Below are 12550 nucleotides of genomic sequence, written 5' to 3'. Positions count from 1 at the left end.
AATCTCAACGTTGCTGGTCTCCCTTGCACGTGTTGAAAGCATACCAAGTCCACGTAACATTGAGACATATGAATGTCTTCAACTGTCCATACCATAAAATTTGTCCTAAAAGAAGACCTTGCTTAAAATTTTATAGTGCATTTGTTGAGTTGTTGTTTTGAAAAATTTTGTATCATTGCATATAGTATATAATAAGAATAAATAGTCATTTCTGATCATAAAAAATTTAGACGCTAACAAAACTGACTATAAAAAAAAAATAAATAAACTTTATATCTATAAAAGATAAATTATATTCGACAAAAATATTTAATCATTAAATTTTTATTAACTCTATTTAAAAACATATTAAATTCTAAAATTAACTCTATCACTAATCATTTTTAATTGTCAACCTCTTTTTATACCTCCTTTTTTCTTTCTTTTTCTTTCTCTTGTTTAAGAAACAAAATAAAATAAAAGAACTCTAAGCCCCATTTCTATTAGCTCCGTAGCTACACCTCCCTTACATCAAATTCGAAGACCAACATAACCCGCTTTCATTTCAGCAAGTTCTCTCCCTTTAAGCTTTTAAAATGCTCCTTTTCATCGAGTATTCCATTTTGAATTGAGCATTCAAAATAAGAAGAAGCCTTTCACCACATAAGTTTTTAGAACTATTACTTGTCACCGTGGTGACCCTCCCTGCTTTGACCAAAGAGGTTTATAAGGGTTCTTCTTTCCCTTTGACCATTGGCATCAGGTTCGCTATTGACTCTCGTAAAGTCACCCCTTTCTTCTTTTTGAATCTCACTTTTTTCTTTTTTCTTCAAATCTTTTTTTTCCTTCATGTTCAAGTACTATTGTTAATGCAAAAGCTTCTCTGCTTCTTTCTCATGATTTTAAATTATGCTTCTTATAATTAATTAAGTTATAATTACTATGAATGATTCTAAAAATAAAAGTAAAAAAGTGAGAAAGATGAACAAATTTAAAAAGGAGATAGATTTACATTTAAATTTTTGTTTTTGAAATGAAAGAAGAAGAAAAAAAAAATAAAGGAGCCATAACAGGAGGTTAAAAGTTAAAAATAATTAGTAGTAGAATAAATTTTAGAATTTATTGTATTTTTTAAATGAAGTTAATAAAAATTTAACGATCAGATATTTTTGTTGAGCATAATTTATTTTTTATGGGTATAAAATTCATTTAATTTTTTCGTTGTCAATTTTGTTAATGTTAAAATTTTTTATGGTCAGAAATGACTATTTACTCTATATAATAATATAATAGAGTAAACTACTAAAATAGTATCTGAAAGTTTGTAGCACTGACAAATCAATCCTAAAAGATGCTAACAACAAATAAGCTTTTAAAAAGATTTAAAAACATAATAAAAAAACTAAATATTAAATATATATTCTAAAAAATAATTTTAAAAATCCAATTTTTTTTTAAAAAGATTTAAAAACATAATAAAAAAACTAAATATTAAATATATATTCTAAAAAATAATTTTAAAAATCCAATTTTGATGTAAATTTTTGTAATTATTATTTAAAAAAAATATTTTTATCCTTAAAATTTAATAATTTTTTGTTAGGTAAATGTTTTGAAAAATCTTTTTATTATGAATGATCTTTTTTTAAATAAAAAAATTTAGAGATCATATTTTGTTCCGAATTTTGTCGTGTATCTTTTGAATATTTATTTAAATATTACCACAAAAATTTTAATTTAATAAATAAGTTATTTATTAAATATAAAAATTTATTTATTATTTATAAAATATATAATATTTATTAGTTTTTTTTATCATATTTTTAAATTATTTAAGAATTATTTATCGATAATATTTTTAAATTTTTTTTTTGTCAGCGGCTAAATTTGTTTAGTACTTATTGATAGTTAATCCTAATATAATAGGTATAGAATAATCAATTAGTTAATCCTAATATAATGACTGTATCATACATTCTTCCAAAGGTCGAGGTAGGAGTGGCAAGTGGAGAAGTTCATCTCGCTTAACGGCGGGCTAGCGGGTTAAGCCCGTCAAATAATCTCTTTTTTTTTATTTTAATTATTAAATAATATATATATAAAAGTATAAAAAATTTCTCTTATTTTTTACTTTTAACTATTATAATTTCTAAAAGTATAAACAAATAATAATTTTTATATTCACAAACATTAAAATATTTGTAATTATAAATATCTAATAAATGTAATTATAAACCAAGTTTTCATCCAGAACATGATTATAAATATTGTTCCCAAAACAAAATAAACATAATCCAAAACATAATTATAAATATTGTCTCTAAAACAAAATAAATATAATCCAAAATACTCAATTTTCATCTTCATTCTCTTATAAGTTGGGTTGGGAAAAGTTGAATTTTGGTAAAAAAAATTGTAAAAATACTCCTTGCTAAAAAAATTCTAAGCCCGGCGGGAAAGCCCACCCCGCCCGTCAAAGCCCGCGGTTTAAGCGGTGCGGGTTAGGCGGGCTTTTATTATTTAGAGGTCCCAATTTTCCAACCCAACCCATCTTTTTTGATGGGTTACGCCGGCCGACCTAGCGGGTTTAGGCCCGTTTGCCACCCCTAAGTCCAACCAAAACTAAACTAAAAGTGAATATTTCACATAATTATCTTGAAAGGACAATGAGACCTCCAAAAAAAATACCCAACTCGACATTTGATATTTTTTTCAAGATTGATTAACTCCTGTGCCAAAAAAAATAATATTAACTTTTTTTTGGAACAGAAACTAATTCATCTCATAAAAATAAAACTCAAAAATTAAATTAATATTTTTCTTTTGTCAAAAATTTCATTGTATTTTGAGGTCATTATCTGTTTTGGGTTTTTCTCCCCTAAAAACTATACTTGTATCATTACACTTTTACACCTTCGCTTTCATTTCGATGGCTCTGCCGAGGAACCTCCTCTCTCGCTGCAACCTCAAAACCCCACCTTTCCCTCACTCTCACAGACTCGTCACCACCACCAATCACCACCACAACAACAACAACAAGAAGCAGCCCCTCCACGCCCTCTTCATGGAAGCCGTTGGCCTCAAACACCACCACCATCCCCAACAAGAACAAGAATCAGAATCAGAGAGCAACTTCGAGTTGAAGAGAAACCTCACACAGTTACAGCAGCAACTAAGGACTTTTAACAAACACGTGCCGGTCATTAACACCAAGAGGAGGAGCTTGTTTTCTGTCTTCACCAACCAGCCTCCTGAACACGACACCCAGATTGTGAACAACAAGAAGAGGGAGCCAATGATCTTGAAGGAGCTTTCACCAGAAATGGAGGGTTTTCTGGAGCTTTTGTTCCAAATGGGGTACTTCAACCATGCCAATTTCGCAAAGGGTAAGGACATGTTTGATCTTAGCTGGTTTGATACTGAATTTGGAAGAGGGTATATAAAGTTTGCGGCGCAGAGATTCGGCAGGGACAAACAAGAATTGGCCAAGTAAGAATGCTCTTTTATGTTTGGTTTTTATAAAACGGGAAGATTAGTTACTATGAATCAATGTGAATTAGTTACTTAATGGTTACCACATTGTTATATGCGTTTGATTTCAATTGAGAATATATAAGAGGATGTCAAACTGTGACTGTTGATCATGAAGAGGTTTAAGTATAAATTTAGCTAATCCCTCTAGTGGGATAAGTATTTGTCATTAATTTTGATTAGCAGAGTGACTAATGAATAAATTGCACTGTTTTCTACTTAAGAGAGATGACTTTGGATTGTATAGGCTTTTAGGTTAATGAGTTGATAAACTACCATGCTATGGTAGGTAGCTAAAATCATAGCAATGATATCATTATTTTAAGACCAGTGAGTTTGTGATTAGATTTTCTATACTTCCCTAGAAAAGAAGTGGGTGACTTATCAAGTATGTTTGATGTTCAATATAGGGTTTTGACTTCTATCCAATCCGAATTGGGCTTTTTTAAGTGATTATCTTGTATGCAAAGTGTAACATGTTGAGTACCACTGAATCTATTTGAGGAGTTTATCCATCTCAGGTCTTGTTAGATGCCAAGGATATTTCTTTCCTATTAGTTGATTTTACTGATAGTTGATATGTGGTTGGTCTGGCGACTTCAAAACACAAGTATATGCTTTAAACTCACAAATAGTAACTGATTTGTGATTGTCATGATGAAATGAATGTCTAAAATATCTACTTTTGGGATTCCGGATTTGTTTTTTTATATTTAGTAGACAATTTAATTGCATGGGAGAAAGAAACCTTGAATTGGTTGCCATACATTAAGCTATCTTCCATTGTGGAGAAACTTTTTACAATTATCAAGTTTCTGATTCTAATTCTATGATATTGCCTATGCAAGCTTGCAAGTGGCTAGATTTGCATTTCCCTTTAAAACTGGATTGGTTGCAAATTACATTTTCATTTCAATTTTTTCCCCGGTGTTTATCTTTTGTAATTTTCTCTGAATTATTAATTTCTATAAATGAACATGAATTTTGATTCACAGATGGCTATCAGGAAGTGCTTTAAAAGAAGTGGCGATGTTTGGCTGTCCCTCCATCGACAGGGCAAGTGTCTTTCCCTGCAAACGACTACGGAAATTCTTTGAGGTTCCAGAAAACACTGTAAGGAATAAGTGCACCGAATACTTCCACTTTGTCTTCTAATATATCTATCATGTACCTGCTTGCTGTTGTCATTTACAGTTTCATTCTCCATCAGGTTTGCAGCAAATGCGTGCTGAGAGAATCTTGCAAGTTTGAAAATCAAAGTGTGTGGAAAGGTGACACCAAGATTTTGAACTTGGTTGTGGTCATGAAGGTACTTACCTCATATGATTTAGAGATGGTGCACCCGAAACTGGTAGTGCCTGATACAGTGAAAAACTCAGTCCGTAAATTGCTGAAGGAGGCTATGAAATTGAGTCAAACCATATCTGATTAGCTTTTTCCTACAAATCTCTAAGAAGCATTTAGAGTCTCGTGAAAATGAAATATGGTTTAGTCCAACCAAGTTTATTAAACTCTCGAGTTAACTCCTACAAGTTCAGGTTCCCAAATTGAGTGTAAAGCTGAGTTTTATGATTGAAGTTTACTAAAACTCCATGAGCTTAGGCAAATTCTCAAGTTTGATAACCTTTGAGTCTAGCCTTCACATTTTAACCAAGTGGTTGCTTGTGAGCATACTTGGGACTTCCAAACCATCTTTGAAGATGGATGCTTTTACTGCATGATCCTAAATTGTTACCAATTGATGCTCGAAGGCAATATTCAACCCACCTGAAGAAGAAAACCACTCCAGAAATTCAGAAATTCAGATGAGTGGTGAAGTTCGTTGCACAATGGAATCATATCACTTTTTCTAATTGGTCTTTGCTGTCTTTCTCTCAAGTCTTGAATAGTGTCATTTCATATTGTGTATCGAATTTAACTTATATAACCTATGTAACAAGTTAACTTGATTTTGCTATATTTTGAAAATCATATCCCTTGAGATTTAAGTAAAATAAATTTGGTATTTGGTATTTTCTAAAATTAACATTAACCTCAGCTAAAAAGTGGCTTAGAGAAGGTCATATGAGCTATATAAATACTCCTTCCATTTCAAAATAATTGTTGCTTTCACTCTGATTTAGATACATTAATTTTTCAATGAAACCAAAGAAGGAAGGTGCAAGTATTTTGAAAGAGAGGGAATAGTAGGGAGTTATGAATTAGGTAAAGCATATTTTTTATTCTTGAAGTTTGTTAAAAAATTCAAAAATATCTCTAAGGTTTATTTTATTTCAATTTTGTTCCAGAAGTTTTTTATTTATATCAAATATACTCTTGGCAATTAGTTTACAAAAGGTTTAGGACTCGTTGGGTAACAATTTCAAAAGAACAAATTTTAATACAAACAAATCTAACATAATTGTCATGCATTATTGTTAGATTGGTCTTAAATTTTCTGAAAATTTAGTATATTTTATGCAAATTGAAAACTTTAAAGATAAAATTAAAACAAAATAAAATTTAAGGATATTTTTAAAATTTTTGAAAAGATGAGAACACAAAATATACTTTAATCTTATGAATTTTATGCTTGTCATGGAATAGGAAAGTTAGTTTTTTTCTTTTTTCTTGGTTGCGGAAAGTTAGTTTAATTTATCCGGTTTTTTTTTTTTTGTCAGGAAGTTATCCTTATTCTTTGGGTTCTTGGGAGTTCTTAGTGGGGCTTGTATGAGAAAAGGAAATATATTATCCATTAGCATCAGCATTTTGGAATAAAGGCCCAGAATGTTAAGAGGAGAGATACATTTAATTTCTTTCTAGACACATTTAATAAAGGCCCAGAGCTCACATTTTTTTTTCTAACAATTGAAATCCATTTACCAATTGAATCCTATTATATCTAGAGATTTACTTCAATAAATTGGTTCTGTATATGATATTTTACTCAATAATTACTTTAGATATTTCGATCTAACATTATTTAAATATCACAACCTAATTACATGTCCTTCGTTGTATTATTGATGTTTATAAGTAGTTAAAACTATGCTATTCTTTTGTCAATTCTCAATATTCAGCTTTAAAAAGGGAATAATAAGAGTAAACCAATTCTAAAAATATCAAAAACGAATAGGATAAAAAAGAAAAACAAAACAAACGATGGGCACATCCTAGTACCAACGAATAACGATAGCCAGTAGCCACAACAAGAATGGACCAACAAGGCAACAAATTCGTCCCCATCTCACAAGTTATGGAGAACTGCACATGATATGGCAAAGTTGAAAAAAATAAAAATAAACGGTGGGGTATGGAAACGAAGGACAATAGAATCAGAAAGATATTGAATGACGTGAGGGAAGAAGCATAGTTAGCATTTGGCAGAAATTGGTATTTGTCTGTTTCTTTTTGTCGGGAGGGAAAAAGAAGCAAACTATATGAGGCACGCATTTGTTTATTTTCAATTTTTCCCTTGTTCAACATTATTATCATTAGCCTAAATTACACATTTAAGTAATTTTGTATCCAAGTCCAACTAAACAGGTTCAAACTCAACAAAAATCACTTTCATTACACGCACGTATACACACACGCGTTTTAATAACGCTTCTTCGTCTTAGTCTTCGCGTTCTTCCTTCTTTATCTTCGTTTTCCCCTTTTTTTTATCTTTGCATTCCTTCTTCTTCTTCGTGTTCTTCTTTTTTATTCTTCGCGTTCCTTGTTCTTTGCGTGTTTTCTCTCGATCGTCATTCTTTTATTGCTACTGTTGTTGCTATATTTTTTCTTTTTTTTTTTCTTTTAATTGAGATTTATTTGAATCTAGAAATAAACCAAATTTGGTTCAGATTTAGTGAATACTTAACAGTAGTATCAAGTGAACCTAACTCAATTCACAAATAAACCAAATTCGATTCAGATTTGAACAAAAAGTGATAAACATTCAATCAGTAAGAAAAAACACATTTCAGTTCATTTCTGCATGCCAATGAACTCAATTAAACTAAGAGATGAACTGGATTTCTTAAAGAATAAGAGATTTAGTGAATACTTAACAGTAGCATCAAGTGAATCTAACTCAATTCACAAATAAACCGAATTCGATTCAGATTTGAACAAAAAGTGGTCAACATTCAATCAGTAAAAAAAGCACAATTCAATTCATTTCTGCATGCAAATGAACTCAATTAAACTAAGATATAAACTGAATTTCTTAAGGAATAACAGATTTGGTGAATACTTAAAAGTAGTATCAAGTAAATCTAACTCAATTCGCAAATGAACCGAATTCGATTTAGATTTGAACAAACATTTAAAAAATTACTTAAAGAATAAAAAATTTGGTCAATACTTATCAGCAGTATCAAGTGAATCTCAATTAACACAAAAATAAACCGAAATAAGCTAAGAAATGAATCGAAATTATTTAATGATGGCATAAAAAAATCAGAATTAATAAAGATGTTAGCAAAATATTAGTGTCATTGGTGATGCCAATAACAAAAAAAGAAAAGAAAAAAAGAAGATGCAACATTGGGGAAGAGAAGAAGAAGAAGGGAAGAAGAAGAATATGCACGAATTTAGAAGAAGGAGAAAGAGAAGAAGGAGGAGGTAAAAGTTGTTATAATAACTTTGTTAGACTTGGTTAAGTATTTTGCTTGAATGTAGAGTTTTATTCTATTATTATATATACATGAATGATGTATTACATGTACCATACAAGTATAAGATTTTTTTTCAAAAATAAAAAAATTATATTTTTTCAAACACCATTTTTAGACTTTAATTTTCGAAATACAATTTTTTTGTATAGAGCAAGTTCGCCGCACCCCAGCGAACTCTAAAAATTATAGAGTTCGCCTAACTCCTGGCGAACTTCCTTTAATTTTTTTGAATCCCACGTTTTTAATCCATTATCATCATCTCCAAATAGTATATAGATCTACAAACAATATATAGGAGTATAGAAAAATACACAGACAACAAACATGACTTCTTCAAGAATTTTTTAATTATAAATTAAAAAAATAAGTCATATTTAACAATGACAACCATTATCATCGTCTCCAGAAATACACAGATACACCGGAACAAGCCATATTTAACAAGAATTTTTTTAATTATAAGTCGTATTAAAAAATCCTTGTTAAATATGGCTTATTCCGGTGTAGTATCTGTGTATTTCTGGAGACGATGATAATGGTTGACATTGTTAAATATAACTTATTTTTTTAAATTTATAATTAAAAGAATCCTTGAAAAAATTATGTTTGTTGTCTGTATATTTTTGTGTACTCCTATGTATTGTTTGTAGATCTATATACTATTTGGAAATGATAATAATGAATTAAAATTGTGGATTTCAAAAAAATTAAAGGAAGTTCACCGAAAATTAGGTGAACTCTATAAATTTTTATAGAGTAGGTGTGGCGAACTTTTTCTATACAAAAAAATTGTATTTAAGAAATTAAAATTTAAAAATAATGTTTGAGAAAAATATATATTTTTTTATTTCTGAAAAAATGCCTACAAGTATGTAGTATGTATGTACATTATTACAATACAAAATACATGTAGTACGTTGACCGGTCTTTGCCACATTTTTGCACGTGCTTTGATTCTTTCTAGTTTCACTCCGTGGCGATATTACAATCAATGGGAGGCACTGCCTCTCAATGCGTCACCCTCTATTACAACTAATCTAATCTAATTCTAGGAATGTATTTGCCAAACATTATCTTAATAATGTTAAAATAAAAAATAATTACGGGATTAAATTATTGCTGAAGCAGACACAAAGACAAAACACAATGTAATTAGAATAAAAAATAATTTATTTCTTAATGAGAAACGAGGTTGGAGAAAGAAAGAAAGTAGGGCACACACGTTTGTGGCAAGGGATTGAGAATTGGACGAAGCACATTGGCTGAAAACATAAAAAGGGATTGGGTAGAGTGGGACCCACAAGAGTCATGCAAAGCCGTGGGGTCACGTGAAAGTCACCACCCTCCGCCACCAACATCATCGGCTCCTGTCTTCCTTCTCCACGCAACGCGTGTCGCGTGCACCCCACTGTCCCTCTCAAGCACGTGCAACCCTACACCTACGCACGTGCCTCTTTCCTCATCTGAGATTGAGATGAGATACCGTTACGGAAACGACGCTATAGCTGTAGAGCACACTTTTTGAAATGGGTATTTCTTTAACCATTCTATGCCCGAAAGAGCCAAGTGGAAATTACTAGAGTACCCTGGCACAGTTTCAGCCTTTTCTTCTTGTCTTGTTGCTACCGGGATTGTCGAATTATCCATGTTCACATCTATCACCATCACAAAGGCTCATGGCATTTCAACATCAGTTTTGGCTTTTCAGGTCAAATAAGCGTGCTTTGTAATAATGCAACCTTTTTCGCTCTTTAACCATCACCCCCAACCCTACCAAACAAGGCTTGGCTTCTAACTTCTAATTCAATCATTTGATACTAGCTAGAGCGTTTTTGCTTCTACTGCATTTTTTTGGATGATACAAAAAATTCATCAAATAGGGTGGATTTGTTGACACTTGTATTATATATTTGCTTATAATATTCTTATATGTATTTTTCTAAACAATCCTTATTTAAATAGGGTAATTTTATTAAAATTATTAAACACGTTATTTATTTACCAATTTACATTATTATTTACTTTTTGTAATTTTCTTAAGTTAGCTGGTGGAATAATATACTTCATCGTGTTATTTTTTGTCCTGTCACATACATTCTTTAGTTATTTATTCATACTTTTATGCTTGTTTTAAATTCTTAATTATTTTCCATCCAAACAAACAAATAAAAAACTTTATGATATTATTCTACTTCATCTTTCCTAATTTCGTAGAAAAACTCACTACATAGTTCAAAGCTTCCATATTATTAAGACTCAGCTATAGAAACTACCTGACACAAGAAGGTTCGGTTCCCCCCTCTCTTTTTTTTTTAATGTTTTTGTTTTGTTAAGACAGGTGTTCATTTGATCATCTTTGCAAGATCGAAACAAGTGAGAAAACATTTTTATAATTCCTAGCCCCAAAAAAGAAAAAATCAAGTATTCCACTTCATAATCATAAATATGCTAGTATCTCTCTTATTTACAAAACTAAATATAATTTTGGATGACCCTACCCTATTTTCTCCTTGTATATAGGTTAATCTTCAAACTACTAAAAAAATTATACGAAACTTACTTAAAAGAAAAAAATATTATTCAAGTTAAACGTTTTATTAATTAATAAATATCTTATTAGTGACTTAGATTAATTATTGAGTACTACCATTAACTATTAAATATTAAGTAACACGTCTTATTAAAAGCATAATACGAGCTAAATTGTAAATTTTACTTTGCATATTGTCCTTAATTTTTAGGGACCGCCTAAACATTAATTTTTTTTAAGTAAAATTTAACCCAGTCTTTATTTATTTTCACTAAAAAAAATATTTTAATTTTCAATCTTTTTATTTTAATAATAAAAATTAATTTTGTGGGAGTTTTATTTTTAATTTATGAGAGTTTAAACTCCCACAAACTATTAATAAATTTATTTACAAAAACCTTTTAAAGAAAACAATGTTAGAACAAATTATTTTTTTATTAATCCAGATCATTCATATTGAATTATAAAAAATTATATATCATAGTGCGATAGAATATCTGTACCCATAAAATTAATTAAAGAGATGTCTCAATCTTCCTTAATCAAAACCTAATGTATTATTGATAGGACTGAATTGTAACTTTTTTGATGGAAAAAAAAAGCAATAGAGGCAGTTTTGATATGTTGTGGACCAAAATCCTAAAATCACTATTTATATTTGAGCATGACACCCATTAAATTTTAAAGTCCAAATAAAATAGTATTTAAATCCCAAATCTATCTATTTTATTATATAAAAATCGAGTTTCTGCACTTAATGATGAAGCTGACGTGGCATGCTTTTGAAAGTGTCTCCCAATTTAAAAGATGAAGTAGATGCAGAAGATGAAGCAGGTGCAAAAACCAAAGCAAAAGAAGAAGCAGATGCAGAAGCAGATCATAAGCAGATGCAGAAAAAAGAGCAGAATCACTGGCGTTTCCCCGACGGCAGCTTATGGGCGAATCGGCGGTGACGGTTCAGCGGCGTGGTCTCCCTCCAAGGCCCGATGACGACGCGACGGCAGCGGTGAGCCCTAGCAGCGCCGACGCATCTCCTTTCCCTTTTCTCTTTTCCCTCATCGCATTGTAGCTTAGAATAGGAGTAATTTAGTAATAAAATTAAAAATTTTATTAAAAATGACGATTTTAGTACGAAAAAAACATTAAATATGATTCTAAATAAAAAATTACGTTGAAGATGATTTCGATTCTGACCCTCAACGTTAGGGATCAAAACAATACTTATCCCTAAAATATGATTACACAACAAAAACAGTAGTAGTAGAAGTTATAATGATAAGAATGAAGAAAGCGGTGATAATAGTGCTCATAGTTGCTTATATTCATAGTTGTAAGAACTGAATCGGTCAAGTTATTGATTTATTAGTTCATTGGTTTAACCAATTAATCACTCGTCAAACAGGTAAAACTGTTTGCTATATAATTAATAATTAACATATGAAATAATAAGAAAAAATGTAGCTTAGCATCAAAGAGAGCATGTAGTATAAGGAGAATTTGAATTCAAACCACATCTTTATCAATTTTAGAATTTTCTTTTGAGCAGTTCGATTGGATCGATTTTTTACCGATTTTTACTAGTTTGACTAGTTCTCACCCGTTCTTGATCTTTGAACTGGTTAGAGGTTTGATTTATCAATTTTTAGTTGAACCGATCAATTCGATTCGATTTTTATAACTATGACTATATTGTTGAAAAAAATTTTAATTTTTATTATTATTTAATAAAACTCTCACAAATTATAAATAAAATTTTCATAAAATTAATTTTTGTTATTATTTAATAAATTTTTATCGTATTATTCTAAAATAATAAAATTAAAAATTAAAAAATCTCTTTTTTTAAATAAAAAAAATACCTTATCCT

The 12550-nt window shown here is 30.1% G+C and overlaps 1 protein-coding gene across 1 annotated transcript; it reads left to right on the top strand.

The window, feature by feature from the left end:
• Window positions 1-2865: 2865 nt before the first annotated feature.
• Window positions 2866-5481, top strand: LOC107459824 (uncharacterized). The gene is made up of 3 exons (XM_016078100.3): window positions 2866-3468; window positions 4506-4623; window positions 4721-5481. Exons 1-3 carry the CDS (start codon window positions 2909-2911, stop codon window positions 4940-4942), a joined length of 900 nt encoding a protein of 299 aa, XP_015933586.1. The 5' UTR covers window positions 2866-2908; the 3' UTR covers window positions 4943-5481.
• Window positions 5482-12550: the final 7069 nt, after the last annotated feature.

Source organism: Arachis duranensis, chromosome 7, assembly GCF_000817695.3.
Source record: "Arachis duranensis cultivar V14167 chromosome 7, aradu.V14167.gnm2.J7QH, whole genome shotgun sequence".
Taxonomy (NCBI): domain Eukaryota; kingdom Viridiplantae; phylum Streptophyta; class Magnoliopsida; order Fabales; family Fabaceae; genus Arachis; species Arachis duranensis.
Note: the sequence above shows the minus strand (reverse complement) of the source record. Positions and strands in the feature narration are given on the sequence as shown.

What these genes read in the sequence shown, in the direction of transcription:
- LOC107459824 (XM_016078100.3), top strand. Translation starts at nt 2,909, where the DNA reads ATGGCTCTGCCGAGGAACCTCCTCTCTCGCTGCAACCTCAAAACCCCA. An exon ending in GACAAACAAGAATTGGCCAA is followed by an intron (nt 3,469 to 4,505) that starts GTAAGAATGCTC and finishes TTTGATTCACAG; the next exon opens with ATGGCTATCAGGAAGTGCTT. An exon ending in TTGAGGTTCCAGAAAACACT is followed by an intron (nt 4,624 to 4,720) that starts GTAAGGAATAAG and finishes ATTCTCCATCAG; the next exon opens with GTTTGCAGCAAATGCGTGCT.